The sequence below is a fragment of the Homarus americanus genome, unplaced genomic scaffold, assembly GCF_018991925.1.
Source record: "Homarus americanus isolate GMGI-L3 unplaced genomic scaffold, GMGI_Hamer_2.0 scaffold41366, whole genome shotgun sequence".
Taxonomy (NCBI): domain Eukaryota; kingdom Metazoa; phylum Arthropoda; class Malacostraca; order Decapoda; family Nephropidae; genus Homarus; species Homarus americanus.
In genome coordinates this window covers 7,515,126-7,540,557 of record NW_024723541.1, presented here as the reverse complement: position 1 = coordinate 7,540,557, position 25,432 = coordinate 7,515,126, and the positions used below count along the sequence as shown (strand labels likewise).

The following is a 25,432-nucleotide window of genomic DNA, read 5'->3' as shown; positions in this document are numbered from 1 at the left end:
TCATCAAGTTACTCTCATTTGGACTTGTTCATGAACTACACAGTTCCTCATGTACCCTGTATATAATGTCTTATTTTCAGCTTGTACAGGTTGACAACCCTTTATCCGAAAACCGAAAAGCTCTGAAAACCTAAAGTTTTTTATTGTGGGGTAAATTTTTTTTTTTTTTTTTTAAACGGATTAGCCCACCCGGGCATAGATCACTGACCCACATTGGGGCCTGGGGGGCAAAAATGTAATAGTAATAATAATTATAATAATATTAATTATAATAATTATTCATAGTAAATAAAAATTTTAATAAAAAAAACACCAAAATAAAATAATAATCATAACAATAATAACAATAATACTGTAATAATAATAATAAAGAAATACAAGAATGAAAAAAAGATCAAAAGTGAGAAACACAACCTGGACCTATGAATTATTATTATTATAATTATTATTATCATAATTTTTAATATATTTTCGCCCCCCAGGCCCCAATGTGGGTCAGTGACTTGTGCCCGGGCGACCTAAAAAAAAAAACATTCTGAAAACCGGAAAATTTCGAAAGCCGAAATGCCTCTGGCCCCAAGGATTTTGGATAAGGGATTGTCAACCTGTAGTCGATTAAAAATAACTCGTGCTATTATTTAGTTTTCCAAAAACACAAAGGTGTTCGATATTTTTTTGTTTTAACTAATGATGTTACATCTGCACACAGTGTTTAAACCATTTCATGACATTTTAGTACTTCCATGTATGTCTTTCTAATTCTACAGCTGTCTTAGTATCCACTGTTTAATATGTATTTTCTTGTATGTTGTCTAGTTTAAATTTTTATTCCCATGTATCAGATGGATTTTCTGTATAAATGCAACCTTGTCCTTATCTTTCTCCCAAATACTGAATCACATACTGTACTGTACTGTACAGTACTCATTTTACAACTAATTGTATCAGTTTTTGTTATGGTACTGTATTTGCAAAATAAGTGTACAGTACAATAGAGTACTTGGTTCTATTTATTTACACAACTGTTCACTTTGCAATACATTTCATGATAATTATATAAGGCCATTTCACAGCCAGATACATAAACACATCTACCATTTCAAAGTTGGTGCAACTTACATGTGATAAATAGTCAGGTCACGCAGCATTAGGAAACACAAAGTCAGGTTACACAAGCACTGTGGATCATGGCAGCACTATCTTACTGATCTCCATGATGCTTGTGTGTAGCCTTTGGTTGTCTTCAGGAATCTTTGGAATCCTTATGTGTAGCCCTTGGCAGTCTTCACTAAATCAGGGGACCCCACTTCATAGTGGCTCACAGAGAACACATGGCACTATGCATGCGCCAATGATCACGCTGGAATGAAAGAAAAAAAAGAGTGGAGTATTAAATGCTTGATTTCAGTCATTTGGAAACAACAACTACAGTATCAATAGAAAAAAATTCCTAAAAAATTTATATGAATAATATTGACAAATCCAGATTATAAAATTTTGGGGTTATAAGAAGAATAAACAAAATTATGGATATTGCATAGAAATTATTTTAAAAGAGGGACCATCAGCCTTTCATATAGTTCTTCTAAAAGGTTACAGGTCAAATAGGCTCCAAGTTTACTGGGCACCAACCTAACTTGTTGACCATTAGGATTAAGACTTCTATCCTAATGGTACAGTTAGGTAAAGCCCTATAAACACTGGTACCTAAATGATAAGTCACCATTTTGAAAGTACACATCACAAATGGAATATACAATGCAAGACAGAAATTATCTGAGTTTGAAATATTCTAATCAAAATAAGTTGTATCATAAGGTACTGCACTAACTAAAGATGAAATACTGTAATATTTTACACAAAATATTTACTCGAGAGAACAAGTTGTTTTGTGCTGGCAGTGTCATTGTAAATCATTGGTAAGTCTGGTTTACTTTAATGTTAAGTACTAAATCCTGAAACTTTTGACATTTCCCATTGCTCATTACCAACAAAACTAGTGACAACCTAAATTATTTAGGAGTACAGTATTCATCCCTGAGCTAACAATATTTCTGATTTCATAAATATCTCTTACCTGACATTGTTCTGAGCAATACCAAGCTTTCTTGCACCCTGAACACAGGAATCTAGCTGGCTGGGGACAGTTTAGACACTGCTTTTTCTCTCCAGTGCTATTTCCTCCACTGTTGTTGCGTTGATTACTGTTGGTGTTTGCTATGACAGATGAAGCAACTTGATGGTTACCTGGAAGTACTCCAGTTTGAGGCAGGTGATGAATGGTAGAACTTGGATGCATATTATTTGGATAGTGGCCATGATGATTGGGCATGACATTCGGCAAGTGTTGGTTAGTATTAGCAAAATGTGTGGTTGAAAATGATGGAGGAGGCATATGAGATGACGTTTCTGGAACAGACTCCCGGACAAGGACCCGAGGGGCGAAGGTCTGTGGTTGAGGGGGTTTTTCAACAGTTCCAGTAGCTGGCTGTAACCTCTTTTGACCTGCATGTCCTCTGTCTGCTGAAGGTATTCCAGATTGCTGGATGTTTTCTCTTAATCTTTCAAAAAATGGCATATTCGAACGATAAAAGTTCTCACTCTGATACTCCAGGGCAGATCGGTTGGATACAGGTGGTGAAGGTGGTTTATATGGGCGAATAACTGTTGACATGGGTGAAGGTATCGGGAAAATACTTGCTTTATCTGGTCCAAGACTCCTCATCATAGGTGTGTTGGCACCTAAGTGTTGCTGATATTGGTGTTGCATGCTCAAAGCAACAGCCTGCTGATATTCCCGAGATCTTTCACTGCAACTGCTTTCACTGTTTCTCCGCCCAGTTTGAGCATTGGGAGGATACTGTGTAGGATTACACTGTGGTTGAGCAAATGAATATAAAGATGCCATTTTTTGTTGCTCCGTGGATGAATTTGTGGAATGAATTGAGACGGCAGGATTTGGGTGTGTACTGGGATACATGAGGCGATGCATTAATGGATTTATCTGATGGACATCGAGGCTATCTGAATATCTTCTCACAAGTGAGGCTGCTGACTTAAGAGGTGGAGGTTGCTTTCGTAATGATTGTTGTTGTAAGTCTGTGGGGTCAGAAGGGGCAAATGCAATGTGCTTAACTTCATTCTCTTGAGACTGACGAGTTCTCCGGGTATCTTCGTGAGGGATCCTGTTATGACGAAAGTGTGGCAGTCCAGTTGAAGCTAAAACTTCAACATCTGCAGGCAAGCTATCTCGTCGTACTCCCTTGACAGCATTCAACAGAAGAGGCGATTCCTGGGGTAGATGTTGGAATTCATCCAACACCTTTAAATATGTTTGTGGAGAAGGTTCAGGAAGAGGATACTTTCCTCCTACTGATACAGGCATGACCTCTACTTCTGAATTAGAGATCCCAAATACAGTACGAAGTTTGTCAGGACTCATTGCTGCTAAATGTGAATCCGATTTACTGGCTGGAATACTAGTGGCTCTTGCTATTACAGGGCTCATCCTAGATACTGCAGGGCTTACTCTTGATATCACTGGGCTTGTCCTAGATATCACTGGACTAGTCCTTGATGCAGTGGGACTAGATATTGGTATTGCAGTAATAGTACTGGATATTGATGGCCTGGATCTAGGTATTCCAGGACTGATAGTTGGTTGTCCAATGGTCATTTTTGACATGGCAACATTTGAATTTAGTACAGGCGAGTCACTCATTATAGGACTTTGCAATATTGCAGGACTCGTGTATGACACTATATGAGAATTCTGTGACACTGAATTACTGTGTGGTACTGTCATAGCTTGCATTATTACAGGGCTTGTTCTTGGTGGCCCTGGACTTGTTCCTGATACTCCAGGACTATTCCCTATTGACCCAGGACTTGTCCTTGGCAGCCCAGGACTTGTCCTTGGCAGCCCAGGACTTGTTCTTGGTAACCCAGGACTTGTCCTTGGCAGCCCAGGACTTGTTCTTGGCAGTCCAGGACTTGTTCTTGGCAGTCCAGGACTTGTCCTTGGCAGTCCAGGACTTGTTCTTGATATTCCAGGACTCGTCATGGATATGCCAGGACTTGTTCTTGATAATACATGACTAGTTTGTGGTGCTGAAGAATTTACTAAACTAATAACAGATAATTCAAAACCTGGATCAGGCAAAACGGGACTAGTTAATGGGACTTTAGTTGTAGGTATTATTTGGGTATTAGTTTTCAGGAGTGGGGGACTAGATCTCGGTAATAATGATGGACTGTCTCTTGGCAAATCTGAAGAATCAGATGTTGTTGCTGGGGATGTTGTAGTAATCATATTATCAGTTAACAGAAGATCACTTCGAATGCTGATTTTTGATTTCTTTGCTTCAGGTTGTAAAGTTGATTCTTTATTATCTAATACTGACTTATAGTTGGCATCATCTGAACACTTTCTCTTCTCACCCTTCTTATCACTAGAGTCGAGGCCTTCTTCCTTTTTGGTTTCCTCTGTGTTGTCTTCCTTTTTCTCTCCTTTCTCTGTGAGCATTTGTTCTTGTACTTTCCTTAGCTCTTCAACTTCTTGCCTTGTTCTCATTAACTCTTTATACAGAACAGAAAGTAGTAAGGATGATTGCATTTCTCTGTCTTCTTCTTTTCCTTGAATATCACTCTCCGATTTTGTTTCACCCTTGAGAGATTTAACATCAAATTTACCTCCACCTTCTTTTATAGATTCCAAAACTCCTGCCGGCAACTTTTCAATAATTTTCATTTCTCTGGTCTTGGTGTCTTGTGATTCATGTGTTGTAATATCAACTGCTATTTCTTCGTTTGAGTCATTGGCACCTGGTGGTTCTATTTCTTTCTTCAATGGTGTGAACTTAGTTTCAACCTGCAAAATTGTACTCTCAGATATTTCATCTTTTGGGATGTATAATTTAGAACTTTCATCATCTACTAAATCAAGGGATTTACTTGTTGTTGCTGTCATCACATGAGTGGAAACATCTAACATCTCTGTAATTTTCGAGGCTTCATCATGTGTCTTGGGTAGGTCTGCAGCATCATCAAACTTAAAAACACTTTTTTCCTTTTGTACTAATTCTGGGGATGATTCAGAATCGCTTTTTAACATCTCTTGGAAGGCCCGCCGGAGGAGTGTGTGCTTGTGTGAAAACTGCGGGGGAGCAGCAGTTACAGTTGTGGTATTGGATTTAGAGTAGTTGTTGCCTGAATCCGATTGTCGCCCAACACCTTGGTCTGATAAAAAATTAAAATTATATGAGATTTATGTTAAAATACAACATCTACACTAATGGAGAAGTGAGGATATTCATGTCCTCAAATGGATATGGTTCATAAAAATACTGTTATTAATAGTGAATGATGTTACTAGATTTTGTATCAAATAGTGACTCCTATTGAAAAAAGACAATGAAGGTGATTTATGCAGTGATAAACTGTACTTTATGTTTACTACCAACCTGTAGATACATGTGAGCTTGAAACAGGGTTGTTGTAGTATGGTAGCCCAAAGTAACCAACTTCAGGTTGTGCCCAGTCTGCTGGTGCTGTGGTAGTGATGACGGACGGATGAGAACCTACACCCGATGAAGATAACATGGCTGGATGCTGGACGGACGCCAAGGTTTTTGAACCATAGTAGTTGGATGGAGTTGTGATGGTGTCGTCACTGAGTGTGGTATTATTGCTGGTTACACTTCCATAATAGTTAGGAGTGGTCTTTACACTGTCAATAAATACTTCTAAATTATCACTGTTAACACCATACAATGTTGCTTTGTTACAGGTTGTGCTACTATACAGAGTTGCTTTATTAGAATCTGTAGGTTCACCAGCACCACTAGGTTTTCCAGGTTTGCTGTGGGCAGGTCCAAACAAAGCTGGCACTGTGGGGTTTATCGTACCCTGTACAGTCATACTATGAACATTTGTAGGACTGTAAAGAGGTGAAGGTGTGGTAGGTGTTGCTGGAGGTAGCTGAGTTGGTGAGAGGCGACGTTTTGGTTGAGCAGTAACTCTTGACAATGGGGCAAGTGGTGGTACAGCTGTCTGCAAGTGTCTTCTCAAACCAATGCCTCCACTTAACCTGAAACACAAAATGTACATGAAAAATATATAATATCAAACTAATACTGTAATGAAATACACAAGAAAAGTAAACAGCAAAACCATATTTACAATAAAAAATGTAAAATGCTCATACACTACACTACTGTACTATATTACTTTTTTTTTTGCACACAAGCCTTTCCTTTTCTATAATGCCAGGTGAATGATACCATGACTAATGACTTCCCTTAATTTGCTGTCATTCTTTCACCCTTACTGAATAATTACCTATATCTACAGCAATAGTACAATTACTGTGACAATGTAAAAAAAATAACATAATTCCTCAATCTACAAAAGGATAGCATTACTGAAAAACTTTTGTTAATCAACATTTCATAAATCAAAACTGATTTCCCCATTGATTTCCAAATTATACCGGGAGACATGTTCCAATAACGAAAAAAAATATACATGGCATAATAAAATGACAATGAAGAACTATTTAATTTATCTTTTTTATATAAAGTAATACAGGGGCTGTATTGTAATTTTACTCTTAACTACTGTACGGTATACAGCTAATGTAGTTCACATTCCTGTATCTTCTGCCTTACAAGACATACAGCAAAAGGGGGGAGGAGTGCACCCAGCAAAACCAAGACTACAGTATACAGTATGTAATATTTAAGGACAATAACCCAGGTTATTCAGCCACCTGACAAAAATATCTACTGTACAGAAAAGTTATTTCTTAACTCCAAATAAAACAAATAGGGAGGACCTCAAGAATAAACAAATTGGTTGGGGGGAATAGCGTACCTTTTTCTTCTTCAGGTATTTTCTAAAGCTAAAGTAAAGATATTGTAGCATAGTGTATGTGGCCAGTTGTCACATTTCTCTTTGTGTTTGTCTATTTTCTCTTTGTTAGTCTCACATACATACGTACATGTAGGAGATCTCGCACTAAGGATGGAGGTGAGAAAGGGAACTCACAATGGCGTTTTCTAAATACGAATATATATATTATATGTACAATGCAGTGCTAGGGAGTTGCTGTGTGGTGAGGAGCTTGTTGAGAGGAGGTTTTGTCTGTTTGAGAGTGTTGAGTAGAATGACCTTCACAGCGAGGCTGGGGGTATTTATACCATTCTGCCGGATCAGGTCCAGGGGCCGGATACTCAAAAACTTGTATGGAACTGTACGTCGTTGTGTACCCCGCAACTGGACTTACAGTCTCAGATTGGCATACTCAAAACACAGATGGTATACTCAAAACAAATATTTGACATCGAACTCCGTAAGTTAAAGCACGTAACTTACACCAGCTCCCGAGGTTGTGTAACGCTCTCAACCCGGATGTAGTAGTGACTAATTCCCTATTGTATAAAAAATAATAATAATATGTTATAATAATGCTTGTCAGACTTGTTTTATCATACAATAATGAAGAAAATGTTTTGTACATCAACATACTGAAATATAATATTTCACTTTGTCTTTTTCGTAACTTTTTTGTTGCCATAATAAGCGGCTTGAGTGTTTGTATTTGTCTCAGTTTGGGAGAGACGCATCTTTTGTCTTCTTACAAATTATAAAGTATTTTTTACCAAAACAGAAGGTTTGTATTGTTCACACTTTGGGTAATAATATGTTTTATGATTGTGTAAACTTGCAGATAGAACTTATTAATGTTGTATAGCCGTAAATATCCCTCAGTAATGAAAGCCAAATATGAGGTCAAGTGAGCATTCCTGCCAAGACTTCGCCTTGTTTTTCTAATATTCAACCAATAGCCTTAGCCTATTTTCTTATGTATATAGCTTATGATAACATGAAAGGCTATAAATTTCCATAGGCTAGCCAAAATTAAATGATATTAGGAGTAAAATATGGATTGCAATTAACTTAATTAATAGGGGCCTATATAACTGCTTTTTCAATCTTAGGCAAATAAATGTTTAAACATGGGGCCTACTTAATTTAGTTAGAACATGGGGATTATTTAAATAAGAAATTATACCAATAGGTTATAGGTTATATAGGTTAGATAGGTTTGGTTATGTTATGGTATGTTAGGTTAGAGAATGTGTACATGGTTTTTTGGCGAGTGTCAGGCCCTCAGTGAGACACTTTGTCTAGCAGTTACCTTAGGTCTAGTTCCAGACTTTCCTTGAACATTATCATAGGTAGAGTATTAATTTAAGAAAATTTACGGCTAATCCGATATATTTTCAGGTTTTAAATTGTTGTTTTTTGTATGAACTTGAAGACAATTCAGACCAAATGTCCCCAACATTGAAAGGAAAACACCAGGGTCTAGGCTAAAGGAGTAATTTAAGAGAAGTGATTTGTCATTTAGGTTCGGCAAGGCTATGCTATCAATAACCAATTTATTTGAATTTGCCCAGAATAGCGTATACTTCAGCCTCACTGAAATTAGGCCGTCTCTTCTTGGCTGGTGGTCCTTCCATGTTTGCAAAATAATATTATGTGCGTCGCTCTCAGCTGATTTCTCCTTCTCTTGTGATTGGTTGATGATTTTGTTAACTGAGCGCTGATTGGCCAACTAGCTCCTGCACTGACATCTTCCTTCCGACAAGAGAACTTAATTTACAGGATAAACACTAGAGTTATGAAAACTTACGAAAGGCTTAAGGAACTGTAATTAAATTTTGAGTATGCTAAATTTACGGTACTGTAAAGATTCGACAATATATGGTACTGTATCATGCTGAAAGACGTAACTTATGAGGTGTTTTGATTATCCGGCCCCAGATATGTGAAGTCAGCGGCGCTGCTGATTGGCTGAGGTAAAGGCGGTAACTGGCCAATCACCACGCAGTCCGAAAGTGAGGCCCGGTCTGTGGAACTCTCCGCTGGTTGACTGGTAAGTGGACGGCAAGTGACCAATCAGCAGTTGTAGGGGAGAGTATCCACAACAATAACACTTCTGGTGCCAGCACTGTTGCCAAATTTTACATGAGCATCAGGATGTGTTTTTGTAGTCCAAACTTACTTGACAATAATAACACATTTGCTAAACTGGATTAAAACCAAAACTCGCTCATCTGACACACTGGTACCCAAATGACCCCAGAATGAAATACAGTACCGGGTATGTACAGTATACAGTATGATCAAAACAAAGTGAATAGGCTATGGGAAAATGCAAGTAAACAAGCCCTGCCCCCTCAGGATCACATTACAGAATGAGTAGCAATGTAGGATATCATTTGGCAGGTAAAAACTTATCAGGGAACACAATATTTCAAGATCACACAGTAATGCAGAGGGAAAAGCATAGAGAACTCCTGATGTGCTTGAAGCAGAAGAGGGAGAATTTGATGAAAAATGGGGACGAACTCAGGTGGGCTATACAATATACAAGAGACATGTAGTGAAAGCAAGTGCACCAGTGTTGTACAGAACCAGAGGGATGAACAAGGGGAAACAGCAAGACACTGCTGCCCTCATGATCTCTCACCGAGGAGAAATCACCCACTCCACAAAATATGGAGCTGCTAAGAATGAAAGGTCAGAGGCACTATCAAATTCGAAGTCGCTGCCAAGGACTGTTTGCGATTTGAAAGTTGTCTACGCAAATACAGTACAGTACTGACACTTTCCTCGATAAGACAGCAGAGTTTGAAACTTTACTCAAGATTCACCAACCCGATATACGAACAGGAGGATCGACCTGGGGGAATGTGAATTTAATATAGTTGATAGATATGATTCAATTATAAACCTTTCGCAGGAATTATTAAGAGGGGTGTGGTTATTTATGCTAGACAGGACCTTAGAGTAAGGGTGCAGGGGAAGGATGTTTTTGAAGAATCAAAGTGGTGTAAAATTAAACTGAACGGAAGAGACTTAATCATTGTTACAATTTATTTAATCTAGAGAACTTACGAGCCTTAATAGAAAATGTAATGGGGCTCAACTTTAGCCACCTCCTTGTCATGGGGGATTCTAACTCTGGTGACATCGATTGGAGGAATGAAATTACACCAAATGATCTTCAAAATCCTGAAACTCTTTATGTAGAAATGCTTGAGGGATAATTCTCTATCCGTGCATGTGAAAGATCCAGCTCACTATAGAGTGGAAACAACACCGAAACCACTGGACCTCATCATAACTAACGAGGAGGGTATGGTGGCCCAGTTGGAACAACTAGTTCCTATTGGCACCAGCCATCATGTGACAGAGTCCTTCAGATTTAACCGTTACTTGGTACATGATGAGAGCTGGCTAAGGTTAAAATAATAGTCACGATTATGACAGGATGAGGGAGGAAATAAAGGGTATTCACTGGCCTGACTCATTGAGAAATAAGAATATAGATGCTACCCTGAATATCATAGACAGGAAATGAACTATTTGATTGATAAATACACTGTAGATGTACAACCAAGCCCAAATCCACTGGCTCCATGAATACAAGGAGACCGTTAGACATGAACCATGCAGCGGTTGACAAAGTTAAGAAAAATTCTCAAAACTTCAAGAGAAGAGTTATGACAAATGATGAACAAGAGAGAAGGATGTATGCCAGGTCCAGGAACCAATCTAAGTCAGAGTGTAGAAGGGCTGGAAATATGGATGTATCAGACCTGAGGCTTGAAGATGGTAGTTGTGCAGACTCAGATCAGGACAAGGCAAATGCATTAAACAAATTCTTTTCCTGTGTTTGAGAAATGACTACTTGACACAGGGCTGATGCTTATTGTGTTCTCAGAGGAGTGTATCGGAAACAAATCGTCAAATCTAAATGTTCATGAAAGCCTCGGCCCTGACAGAGTGCATTCCAGAGTACAGTATTAAGAAAGTTGTGCAACGAATTTGTCGAGCCCCTTAAAATCCTGTTCTGCAGATGCATGGACGAGCAAAAGGTCCCCAGTGACTGGAAAAAGGCATACTGTATATGAGTTCCTATATTGAAACAGAGAGAGTGCCACTGCGTGTATAATAACTTTATAGGTAGGTGAGTTTGACCCGCATAGTGTGTAAAGTACTCGTGACATATCTCTCACCAATATGTCAAGGGTTCGAGCCTCAGCTTGGACACATGTGAGAAGGATGTTATCAAGTGTAACTCTACCAAACATCACGGGTTTCCCGGTCCCAGGTTTCCTCCAGTACTAACACTGTATAGACTAACCGCCTGAATGGCCAGTAAGCTGATAAGAAAGTCATTAATCATTTGCGAGAAATCTGTCAACTGCTCACTGCTCTGAAATGTATCGGCCGAGCATCAAAGGGCCTTGTTTGTCTCCGAGTCGAGTCAGCACAAAACGTGATTACCAGTCTCAATAGTGATATCAATTTAATTATTGCATTGTAAACTTAAACACTGATTAGATTGTAAGCAATAACCTTAAGAAATTGATGTGAACCATGACACTGATTCTCATAGCCTAATGTGTACTGTAACTAAGTCTAAGGAATATGTGAGTGAAGTTCCAAGGGCGGCATCATTGAATATAAAACTGAGGTGCAGGAGAGGAGAGCTTGTAGTGGATTTCTCCCCTACAAACGCGGTTTGTCGCTGAGTAGCTGACCCCACGAATTCCCCAGTGTATGCCTCGTGGTCTAGGTCAACTAGCAGGGGTTAACTACTAAGCCACGCCTACCCCCGCTATTTAAGACCTGACCTCGTGGTGACCTGCCTCTTTTCTACCTACACCAACCAGCCAGCAACACCTCCTCCTCCGCCTGCCTGGCGGTCCTCGCTCCCACTGGAGAGCATGGCGACCCACAAGCTGGTCCTCCTCTGAGCATCCTCACCAACCAACTCTCTCTACATCACGCTTGTAACCACGCTGCCACTTCCCAGCACCAAGCTGCATTATACTTCCAATACAACATGTATACAGAGAGCATATCGTGATTTTTGAGTCTCGAACCAAACATCCCATCCCACAAGCTCACTTATTGATGCTCCTTCCCTGCCTAATAGGTATGTACACAGTGCCTCACACTGCCATATTAAGTGAATTTAACTCCGCTGAACTTTGTTGAATATATCAGTGTTCCTGTTTTAAAGTAGTTGAACGTCTTATGTATCAAATGATACTGTAACATAACTGGGCACTTTCTGCGTTGAATGACCCATTTGTTCCCTTGCCAGACGTGTTTTGTGACATTTTGTTTTGACTTTAGCCACTTCTTGACGCTTCTCCGTTCTACCAGGCTCTGCAGGTGTTGTTGCCATTACTATACATAACGTCTTTAATACATTGAGATTAAGATCTGAGTGCATCACGAGCTCCAGGGAGCTAGTCAAGGGAGGGTGAGCTCTGGAGCACTGAACTCGGCTGCGGCTCCAGAGTGTAGCTGCCCGGCATTTGTTTTGCTTTTATTTTTTTCCTCTTCACCACTGATCGGCTCGTTAGCCACTTGGGCGATCGGTCACGTCTCTGTTACGTACTGTTGGCAAGTACTGGGCATGCACCGGCTCCTGAATGTACCTGAACCTGCTCCAGTGTTGGTCAAGTCTGGTCTTGAAAGAGTTTACACTCGGTGAATACCAGTGGTGTAAACCTGACGTACTCATCCTGACTGTATGTGCTAACAATTCTTGTATGAATTATTGTGGATGGTTATCGGGAATACAATTGTCGCAGGTTGAGTATATTGACCATAAATCTTACTATCACCAGTATTATTGTTTGTGATGTATGCGAGTGAACCAGCTGTACTCACAGCTGAGGTGTGCGGGTGTAAATTTCCAAGTTTGTTAATTCAGTAAAAACAGGGGGCTATAATAACCTAATTGTGTGCTATTGACAATTGCCTAGTTTCCATCACTGTTGTCACAGTGGTGTAATACTGTTTTTTCCTTAATGCAGTACTGTATATTGTACTCGGGCGTTTTTTGTATAATAAAAAGTAATCACTATTGACCTCAGAATATCTGCTTAAAATCAAGTGCAGGTGGCCTCAAAATGCCCATGATATTGGTCAGATTTAAAACATTTTTGGGGGTGGGGGGTGCTTACAGCTCTCCCTAAAAAACTCCCCCAGCCGGGTGGGCTCACTGTGCTCACCATGTCCCATCACCCACAACTTTTTGGACCCACCCTTTTGATATTCCTGTATCTGCCCCTGTTAGAGACTGTGAAATGATTGAAAATGTCCAAAGGATGGCCACCGGACTGGTACCTGCACTTCGGCACCTCAGTTATCCAGAGAGATTAGAGCACCTGCAATTGCCTAGCTTATACAGGGTGCTACAGACGGGCAAGGGGTGACCTAATTGAGGTGTATACACATATCAAAGGGCACTATTCAGTCGAGTGTCCATATCTGGAGAACACCCCTCCCTCCCCCTACAAGGGTTCATAGCTCAAGGTTGAAGAAGCCACAATCCAGAAAACTGTGAGGGGAAACTTTTTCGGAGTGAGAATTGTGAACTCATGGAACAACCTGCCAGAGCGTTGTGACGCCACCGAGTGTGAGCTCTTTCAAGACCAGATTTGACCAGCACTGGAACAGGTTCAGATACATTCAGGAGCCAGTGCATGCCCAGTACTTGCCAATAGTGCATAACAGATAAGTGACCGACCGCCCAAAGTGAAGAAAATACTGAAATGTTTATCTTATCGCATAGAAAATATAATACAGTGTACAGAGTATCAGGAGCCTCTCCTGTAAGAAATTCAAGATTTTTTCTGTACCCAATTATTGTATAGATACAGTACTTTACATACAGTAAGTGGGTGGAGTGGAGGGTGTAGGGCGGATGCACAAGTGTCTGTGTGGGGGAGGAGAGATAAAAGAGGTGAGGAAATGGGTGCATGGGTACTATATAACCATCCGCCATTATATTCTGGCCACTCTTCGATAAACACTAAGAAGACAACAGCAAAAACATCCGATTCATCAACAACTCATAAATTATGACATGTATCACCAAGTCACAATACGTGTCAGTTCAAAGACGACAAACAATGCAGTTTTAGTTGTCTGTGCAGACGACACACAAACGAAGTCATTAACAGCGTCAACGTCCAGGGGAGTGACCGCGCCAATAGTGCTGTGACAATAATATCGATGGCGCAAGAGATATTCCTCCCCCACCTCCCCCATCTACGCTACAATTATCTTTTGAGAAACGCTAATTATAAATAACAGGTTTTACAAGTGTTTATGATCATTTCTAAACACTTCCGATAAAGGAAAGTAACGCTATTGGACGATAATTCAGATTTACCCCAAGCACTACAAAAATATTACAGCGCCCAACAAACAGCAGTTACCGAGTAGTCACCTTATCAATGACCTTAACGTCTAGTGACCCTGCTCCTGGTATCCTACACGAGGCCACCGGAAGGACGATTCTATCACCGGAAGCAGTAGATGAGATCAAAGCAAGTACCGTACCATAACTGTAGCCGCCACGTGTTGGCTCCCTTCCTCACTTTTGTTTAATCTCTCTCTCTCTCTCTCTAACTCAATAATATTATACACCTACACACACATCTCACTAACGTCCGCCTAACACATGCCATGATGATACACACCCACACAACAAAACTTGGAGGACCTTGGGAAACCTACTGTATGAGTGTGAGCTCTTTCAAGACCAGACTTGACCAACACTGGAGCAGGTTCGAGTACATTCAGGAACTGGTACATGCCCAGTACTTGCCAACAGTGCGTAACAGAGACGTGAACCGATCGCCCAAATGGCTAACGAGCCGATCAGTGGTGAAGAGGATAAAAAGTATATCACATGCGTGGAGGGTGACGGTAAGGGATAGGAGAGTGGCAGTGTTGCTGGCTCGCCTCAAATATCCTCTCCCTGCCCCCTCACACACACACACACACACACACACACACACACAGAGTACTTTAATTTATCGTATTTCCAAGCAGTTCACAGACATATAACAAAATCTAATAAAAGTTTCATTCTCTAAACAGTATGTCACTTTTGAGGCGAGGAGTATGACGATACAACATTCAGTAAGCAAAGTTTTAACAAAAATAGTACTTATGTAAGGTGTATGGCTTTCTCGGTGTTTAAGACACACTTATGTTGACAATACTGTTTTAAAAATAACTTCTGTATTGTCAATTCAGAAGGAGAGTTGTAATACACCTTCAAAACGACAGCACTCCACCCTTGACACACAGTGGAAACACCTAGCATCAGCTCTCACCTGGCAGTCACCAGCCGTCATTTGACAGCCAGCAACCCTCACTTGACAGCCAGCAGCGCTCACTTGACAGCCAGCAGCGCTCACTTGACAGCCAGCAGCGCTCACTTGATGGCCAGCAGCCCTCACTTGATAGCCAGCAGCCTTCACTTGATAGCCAGCAGCCTTCACTTGATAGCCAGCAGCCTTCACTTGGCAGACACGTAGTACCTCAGTGTGTGTACGGCGGGGTTGTGTGTCCAGCAAGTGAGTATTATCACCGTCTCGGCTCTAAATAAACTCGGACTTCCCAACACGTCGAAGGTTCTCAATTACCAATTATCATGACGTGGTGGTCCCCTTTCCATTCTATATTATACATCAAAATCACTTCGAGAAAATGAACAACATTCCCCTATTTCGATACAGCTTCGGTGCTCAGTGACTTGGAAACAATTTAAATGCCAATCTATTTCTTTAAATGTAGTATGGGTTTTCAAGGTAGATAGATAATCAGACAGATATAGTATGTAGTTAGATAGATAGATATAGAGATAAGATAAAATCGCCATACAAGTTTACTGGTCGGTGTCATTACCCATTAAGAGCCGTGGTCCCTCGCATCACTCGGTCGACACTACACATTAATATGGTGTAGTTAGCTGCCATTACTGAACCTGTTTGGACACCATCAAGTCCAACCTCCGACAGATGTGGAGGAGACAGCAGGTGTGGAGGAGACAGCAGGTGTGGAGGAGACAGCAGGGATGGATGAGATCACATGTGGTTCAGAGGACAGGAGGTGTGCAGGACAACAGACGTGGAGGACAGCAGGTATGCAGGACAATAGGTGTGAAGGACAACAGGTGTGTAGGATAGCAGGGGTAGATGCAGCAGGTGTGGATGACAACAGGAGTGGATGACAGCAGATGTGGAGGAGACAGCAGCTTTGGAGGAAACAGCAGGTGTGGAGGAGAGCAGGGGTGGATGAGACAGCAGGGGAGGAGGAGACAGCAGGGGTGGAGGAGACAGCAGGTGTGGATGACAGCAGGTGTGGAGGATAGCAGGTGTGGAGGACAGCAGGGGTGGGGGAGACAGCAGGTGTGGATGACAGCATGTGTGGAGGACAGCAGGTTTGGAGGAGAGCAGGGGTGGATGAGACAGCAGATGTGGATAACAGCAGGTGTGGAGGAGAGCAGGGGTGGAGGAGACAGCAGGTGTGGGGGACAGCAGGTGTGGAGGACAGCAGGTGTGGAGGACAGTAGGGGTGGAGGACAGCAGGGGTGGAGGACAGCAGGGGTGGAGGACAGCAGGGGTGGAGGCCAGCAGGGGTGGAGGACAGCAGGTGTGGAGGACAATAGGGACTGATAATGACTTGCAATATCTGTCAAGACGGTCATTGACATCAACTGCCCTTAACAACCATTCATTGCCAACTCTCCTTCTAGGCAGGACATCACATATGATAGGGATCCCTCCCTTCGACCTAACACGTTCGGTCTTCTAGGACTATTACTTGACACTGGGTCATGCAACTCGTTAGCTTGGGGCGTGGTTGTTGTGTTGGCGACAACTTCTACACCTTAAAACAATTCACCCATGGGTGTCTCTAGGGCTGACGTAGGGCAGCCACTACAATTCTACCTTCAGGTGTGAGTAAGAGGTATACAGTATACCCAGTAAAGGTAAGCTTCTGGTTCACATGCTGAACTGTATACTTGCTGTGTTATATACATGCTGAACAGATGTACAATCCTCAATCTCTACAAGAACAGAAGAACAATTCTCTCTCTAAAAGAACAGAAGAATAATTCTCTCTAAAAGAACAAGAGAACAATTCTTTCTCTCTCCCTCTCTTTAATACAACATAGAACATTCACCCCCACTCTCTCTCATCCTCTAAAAACATACAGTACAGTAAAGGCATCACAGCATCATCTACTGTACCACCAACATCAACACGGTATACTCACGAGCATCTCCTTGGTTCCTCTTCCTCCCTCTTCCTGGACAAGGAAGGAAACGGGGGAGCGGAGGAGGGGGTGGGCGGGTCTGAGGACAGCGAGGAGGTGAAGGGCGTCTTGGAGATCAGCCCAGGCGGGTCTCTGGGTGTGGTTGGGGTGGAGGGGGTGGAGGAGGACCCGGGAGAGAGTAGTGATCCGTTTTTGATCTTCTGCTCCAGCCAGTTGAACCCCTTGATCTCCTGAGCCAGCCGACGTCCCCTCTCCTCCTCGTTTAGCACCTCCCGCCGCTGTTGTGCCTCCTGCAGCGCCCTCGACTTGCTCACGCTGTCTCCTGAAACGTCACACAACAGAGTCAGACAAAGGCACACGTAGGTCATAATTGTGGATCACATCAAGGGCACCGACATGAATGGCGGCGACTTAATTCAATGAAATGTGAAATAACCCCCCCAAAAAAAATCGGCTGAGGGATAAGTCATGTGAACTATGGCAAGGTCATGGGGTGTTATAGGTCAGGTCAGGTGATACAAAGTCAGAGTTTCGAGTGGATGCTGGAGAAATAAGCTCGTGGGGAGTTAGTAGAGGTGAGGTCAGGTCAGGTCAAAAGAAATAAGGTCACGATTCGATTCTCAGAAAAAATCAAATCAGGTCAGGACAGGAGGCATTAAAGTAGAGGTCAGGACAGGAGGCATTAAAGTAGAGGTCAGGACAGGAGGCATTAAAGTAGAGGTCAGGACAGGAGGCATTAAAGTAGAGGTCAGGTCAGGGGCATTAAACAGAGATCATTTGCAGGTATGAACTGTAGTGCTCTCTCTCTCTCTCTCTCTCTCTCTCTCTCTCTCTCTCTCTCTCTCTCTCTATGTCAATTATCTTACTTCATATAAAACTCACAGGTAGTGGTATAGTCTTGTGGTTCTAATATCGCCGATAAACCCCACAGGAAAAAGACTCTAACGGGAAATAAGTGCTTGAGATTTGTACTGTCTTATCAAAACATCTTGAAGAGCCACGTATAGACTGGTAGCTAATAAATAAAACCACACAAGCAGGATTTCCTCATTCTCCTTTGTGATATACCAGTGATAATGTGTGTGTGTGTGTGTGTGTGTGTGTGTGTGTGAACTTAATCTCAGGATGGGATAAACTTGACCAAGAGAGACAAGCATCACCACACAATCTAGTCAGTGGCTCTCCTCTACATTGCCACAGACTCACACTGACACCAACATACTGAAGGTTTGAACCACTATACTATAGAACGTCACATGTAGAGCAGGCCGGCGGCAAGCACTGTATGAAGCAGCCAAGCAACGGAAACTGGCAACTAATAATAATAATAAAAACAACAATAATAATAATAATAATAATAACAAGCTACTACTACTAATATATCAATTGATCAGTACTGTTTCCCAAGTACAAACACCATTACGATCTCTTTCGTCCAAGAGGTACAAACGGTACACAACTCCGAACTTCAGGTACAAACGGTACACACCTCCGAACTTCAGGTACAAACGGTAAACAACTCCTAACTTCAGATACAAACGGTACACAACTCCTAACTTCAGGTACAAACGGTACACACCTCCGAACTTCAGGTACAAACGGTAAACAACTCCTAACTTCAGGTACAAACGGTACACAACTCCTAACTTCAGGTACAAACGGTACACAACTCCTAACTTCAGGTACAAACGGTACACACCTCCGAACTTCAGGTACAAACGGTAAACAACTCCTAACTTCAGGTACAAACGGTACACAACACCTAACTTCAGATACAAACGGTACACAACTCCTAACTTCAGGTACAAACGGAACAACTCTTTAACTTCAGGTACAAACGGAACAACTCTTTAACTTCAGGTACAAACGGTAAACAACTCCTAACTTCAGGTACAAACGGAACAACTCTTTAACTTCAGGTACAAACGGAACAACTCTTTAACTTCAGGTACAAACGGAACAACTCTTAACTTCAGGTACAAACGGTACACAACACCTAACTTCAGATACAAACGGTACACAACTCCTAACTTCAGGTACAAACGGAACAACTCTTTAACTTCAGGTACAAACGGGACACACCTCCTAACTTCAGGTACAATAATTACCTATGTAGTAATAATATAAAGTAACTAGTAAAACATATAAAAACACATTAAACTAATTTGAGCAACGTGTGTTAAAGATAAATCGTGACGTGGTAGATTAAGCTGTAGTAGTTATAATAGTGACATAGTCGGCATCTTTGGTCGAATTGTCATACTGTTTACTATTCGAAACTGTATACCTCCAGGGTCTATGTACACCTTATACCTGCGTTGTCCATATGGCCATACATATGATGAACTGAATATACTTGTACCTGCATTGTCTGTAGTATTATTATTATCTTTATTATAATAGGTACAGACGACGGTTATTACAAGATAACAACAATACAAAAGCTGTATGACAAAACACCGGATGAAGCAACCTTTTTTTTAATGGCTCTATTATTTAATTATCAACATTCTGTTTATCCAAGAGTCAACAACAGGGTGTTCGTACCCAGGAAGTAAGTAGTATTGGGAGAGAGTAACAGGATACGGAGGTGAGGACTTTCCCGACGGTCACCCAGTTTAGATCCGAAAACAAAACAAAACAGTTACCAGTATTTCGATATTCATGGAAGAATTTTTTTCTATCTCTTTCTGGGGACGTGAGAACATCTCTAACTTACTCTGGGTGTAAAAGAAACATTACGTCAATATAACATTAAAATTGACCCAAGTTCCACCTAGCAACCATGACAGGCCAGGCAAAAGAGGATTGAGTTGCTTTGGAAATAATGTACAGAGACAATACACACATAACCCATAATTATGACCACATCACACTTGTTGACTATTACATAACCACGTCTTCTCTGGTATTTATTTCATCAAGTCCTACAAGTAATGGGATAACCCAGGGTGATAAGAGGTGCCGTCACTTGTTGGTTTATAAGTCTGTCTCTCAGGTAAACTTTGTAAAGCCTCGGATACCCTGCCTTACCTGGCCAGACGAGATCTCACTCACACTGGAGCTTCGACGTAACTACTAAAGTGTTCAAAACTTTTATATTTTTTATTATTTTTTTTTATCACCTGAAGAATAGTACTCCCCCAGCTTATTTTACCTGCTAATTAAAACCCCTAACACTACCTGGGGGAAGGATGTTAGGTTAGGTTAACGTAAGGAGGGGTAATCTTAAGGTGATATAACCTGGGGTGGTTAATCTTTAGATGATCCATTTTTTTCATGATCCTTTAGATACATGTAAATATACAGTAAACCAATCTCTCAGCACCAGAGTTCCGGGTCGTCCAGTACAGCAGCAAACAAAGATGGTCGCTCTCCCTTGCTCCAGCTCCGTCAAACAGTACCATTTGTTGTCAATACGTCAAAGTAGACATGAAAGACGCGAGGATTTTTTTTTTACGGAATACTTCTCATAAATCGGTCACCTTTTCTCTCAAAATATAATAATTACTCGTCTTCTGTCAATATCGAATAAATGGGCCGTTCAATCAAAAATTTTAAACCAAAAGAACGATACTGGATAAAATTTTAGTCCGGTGGTCGATATTCCTTATAACGTGCCGATATACTTCTAAATTCTTGGATTCTTTCGTCATATATAACACACTCGCTTGACTTACGAAATAGACTTGGTATATATGTAGTGAGAGGCCGGAGGTGAACTTAGTAGTTGATTATATAACAGGATATGACAAGCTCTTCTAACAAGAGTCCAGATTATTTAGAATTTCTCTCTCTCTGACACACACACACACACACACACACACACACACACACACACACACCACTACTACTACTACTTTGCTGTCACTCGGAATCGAGTATGACGATCATCCAGCTATGAAACAATGATGAGTCAATAGGGATGTCACCTTCATTCGTGAGTTTTGACAAAAGAGGTCGATACGGGACCGGCAGAGATGTTCACAGATGTTGCACATGTGGAGGGCTGCATCGAGTGCGGGAGGGGCAGTGGCAGCGTCTTTCCGGCGTTGGCGCTTGTTTGCCTCGGTTTGCAGTCGGACTAACTCGAAAGTATTCACACCTTCTCGTGCGGTGCTCCTCCAAGCGTTACGATGTGGAGTAATCGTCTCCCAGGTGAAGGGGTCGATTTGGCACTTTCTCAGGTTTGTCTTAAGACTATCCTTATACCTTTTCAGTTGCCTGCCGGCGTTACGTTTACTATTCGTTTGGTGACTGTAAAGCAGTTGCTTTGGCAGTCTACTATCGTCCACGCAGGTTACATGGCCAGTCCAGCGTAGTTGTTCATGGATAATGGTAGCCTCGATGCTCCTACAGCTGGTGTCAGCAAGAATACTGGCATTTGTTCTCTTGTCTTCCCAACGAACTCGGAGGATGGAGCGTAGACTACGTTGGTGAAAGTTTTCAAGTGCCTTGAGGTGCCTCCTGTATGTGACCCCATGTCTCGCTGCCATATAGAAAGGTGGGGAGGAACACTGCTCGATATACGTCTAACTTTGTAGATAATTTCAGCTCCCTACAGCTGAAGATACGATTTCGGAGTCTGCCAAAGGCTTGAGATGCACATCTGATCCGATGCTGAATCTCTTCATCGATGTCCGCAGTGGTGGACAGGTGGGAGCCGAGATACCGAAAGTGAGTAACATTAGAGAGGGTAGTACCGTTAAGCTGGGTGGATGATGGAGGCGTGGCTGAACCAGGGGCAGGCTGAAAGAGAATCTGAGTCTTACGTACATTCACCTCAAGGCCGAAGTGTGCATAAGTAGATACGCAAGTGCTCAGGATCTGTAGATAGCATTCAGTGTGAGCAACAAGAATGAGGTAATGGAAGCTGCCGACACCTTTGTTCTTGCCTGGAGTCGTCTTATGTTGAAAAGACTCTTCACCCAGTACTCAATGTCCACCCCACTGGCTAAATTGGCACTGGCACGAGTAAGGAAGGCAGCCAAGAAAATGGAAAAGAGAGTTGGTGCCAGTACACACCCTTGTTTAACCCCCGTTTGGATAGGAAAGAACTCAGACTGGGTGCCGTTGTGCAAGACACTGCCGTTCATACCATCGTGGAGTTGCCTCATAATGGCGATGAATTTGGGGAGGGGGCAGCCAAAACGGCTGAGGGTCCACCAGAGGGCTTCCCTGCTGACCGAGTCGAAGGCCTTGGTTAGGTCGATGAAAGCCCCGTACAGGTCACGACGATGTTCTCTGCACTTTTCCTGTATTTGGCAGGCAGCGAAGATCATGTCAGTGGTGCCACGTGATGGTCTAAAACCACATTGAGATTCTGGGGGGAAGAAGTCTGTTCAGGAGGACTCGGGCAATAATCTTGCCAGCTAAGGAAAACAGCGAGATCCCGCGGTAGTTGCCACACACACGTCCAAAAATGCTGTTTACTTCAATTGTTAATACTGCTAAACTTTTTAGATCACCATCATTAATTCTTCTAATTTGGCGGATAACAGGGTTGGCAATGTAAGGTAGATGGATGGCCTAAATAGGTCTTCAGTAACAAGATCAGCTAAATTAGTTTTGTTTGCTTTTGTGAGACATTGGAAGTGACACACAGGGGACTGAGACATTGGGGAGTGACACGGGGATTGAGGACATTGGGGAGGTGACACACGGGGGACTGAGACATGGGGGGTGACACAGGGGACTGAGACATTGGGAGTGACACACGGGGACTGAGACAGTGGGGAGTGACACACGGGGACTGAGACATGGGGAGTGACACACAGGGGACTGAGACATTGGGGTGAGAGGGACTGGGGCGATGAGGAGTGACACAGGGGACTGAGACATTGGGGAGTGACATACGGGGACTGAGACAGTGGGGAGTGACATACGGGGACTGAGACATTGGGGAGTGACATACGGGGGACTGAGACATTGGGGAGTGACACAGGGACTGAGACATTGGGGGAGTGACACACGGGGGACTGAGGACATTGGGGAGTGACATACGGGGGACTGAGACATGGGGAGTGACATACAGGGGACTGGGACATTGAGGAGTGACACACGGGGACTGAGACATTGGGGAGTGACACACGGGGACTGAGACATTGGGGAGTGACATACGGGGACTGAGACATTGGGGAGTGACACACGGGGACTGGAGACGTGGGAGTGACACACGGGGACTGAGACATTGGGGAGTGACATACGGGGACTGAGACATTGGGGAGTGACACAGGGGACTGAGACATTGGGGGGTGACACGGGGACTGAGACATTGGGAGTGACATACGGGGACTGAGACATTGGGGAGTGACATACGGGGGACTGAGACATGGGGAGTGACACACGGGGACTGAGACATTGGGGAGTGACACAGGGGGACTGAGACATTGGGGAGTGACACACGGGGACTGGGACGATGGGGGTGACACACGGGGGACTGAGACATTGGGAGTGACACGGGGGACTGAGACATTGGGGAGTGACATACGGGGACTGAGACATTGGGGAGTGACACACGGGGACTGAGACATTGGGGAGTGACACAGGGGACTGAGACATGGGGAGTGACATACGGGGACTGAGACATTGGGGGTGACACAGGGGACTGAGACATTGGGGAGTGACACACGGGGACTGAGACATGGGGGTGACACACGGGGGACTGAGACATTGGGGAGTGACACAGGGACTGAGACATTGGGAGTGACACACGGGGACTGAGACATTGGGAGTGACACACAGGGGACTGAGACGATGGGGAGTGACGGGGACTGGATGGGAGTGACACACGGGGACTGAGACATTGGGGAGTGACACACGGGGACTGAGATGGGAGTGACACACGGGGACTGAGACATTGGGGAGTGACACACGGGACTGAGACATTGGGGAGTGACACACGGGGACTGAGACATTGGGGAGTGACACACGGGGACTGAGACATTGGAGAGACACGGGGACTGAGACATTGGGAGTGACACACGGGGACTGAGACATTGGGGAGTGACACGGGGACTGAGACATTGGGGAGGACACACGGGGGACTGAGACATTGGGGAGTGACACAGGGGACTGAGACATTGGGGAGGATAACACGGGGACTGAGACATTGGGGAGTACACACGGGGACTGAGACATTGGGAGTGACACGGGGGACTGAGACATTGGAGAGTGACACACGGGGACTGAGACATTGGAGAGTGACACACGGGGGACTGAGACATTGGGGTGACACACGGGACTGAGACATTGGGGAGTGACACAGGGGACTGAGAATTGAGTGACATACGGGGACTGAGACATTGGGGAGGACACACGGGGACTGAGACATGGGGAGTGACACACGGGGGACTGAGACATTGGGGAGTGACACACGGGGACTGAGACATTGGGGAGTGACAACGGGGGACTGAGACATTGGGGAGGACACACGGGGACTGAGACATTGGGGAGTGACACACGGGGACTGAGACATTGGGAGGACACACGGGGGACTGAGACATTGAGACGGGTGAGAATTGAGAGTGACACACGGGGACTGAGACATTGGGGAGTGACACACGGGGACTGAGACATTGGAGTGACACACGGGGGACTGAGACATTGGGGAGTGACACACGGGGGGACTGAGACATTGGGGAGTGACACACGGGGACTGACATTGGGGAGTGACACACGGGGACTGAGACATTGGAGAGTGACACACGGGGGACTGAGACATTGGGAGACACACGGGGACTGAGACATTGGAGAGTGACATACGGGGACTGAGACATTGAGAGGACAGGGGACTGAGACATTGGGAGTGACACACGGGGATGAGACATGGGGAGGACACGGGGACTGAGACATTGGGGAGTGACACACGGGGGACTGAGACATGGGGAGTGACACACGGGGACTGAGACATTGGGGAGTGACACACGGGGACTGAGACATTGGGAGTGACACGGGGACTGAGATTGGGGAGGACACAGGGGACTGAGACATTGGGGAGTGACACACGGGGACTGAGACATTGGGAGTGACACGGGGACTGACATGGGGAGGACACACGGGGGACTGAGACATGGGGGGAGGACACGGGGGACTGAGACATTGGGGAGGACATGGGACTGAGACATTGGGGAGTGACACGGGGGACGAGACATTGGGGAGGACACACGGGGACTGAGACATTGGGGAGGACACGGGGACTGAGACATTGGGGAGTGACACACGGGGACTGAGACATTGGGGAGTGACACACGGGGACTG

General features: G+C 43.6%; 1 protein-coding gene across 4 annotated transcripts in view; it reads right to left on the bottom strand.

Moving 5' to 3' along the window:
• Positions 1-678: 678 nt before the first annotated feature.
• Positions 679-25,432, bottom strand: part of LOC121863618 (mucin-17-like) — a 160,230-nt gene continuing 135,476 nt past the window's right edge. For all 4 annotated transcript variants that reach the window (XM_042362356.1, XM_042362358.1, XM_042362359.1 and 1 more), the window contains 4 exons: positions 17,174-17,495; positions 5,463-6,088; positions 2,078-5,238; positions 679-1,360 (listed from right to left, as the gene is read on the bottom strand). In XM_042362356.1, the coding sequence (XP_042218290.1) occupies positions 1,319-1,360; positions 2,078-5,238; positions 5,463-6,088; positions 17,174-17,495 (4,151 nt within the window). In that variant the 3' untranslated portion in view covers positions 679-1,318. The remainder of the gene's footprint in view (positions 1,361-2,077; positions 5,239-5,462; positions 6,089-17,173; positions 17,496-25,432) is intronic.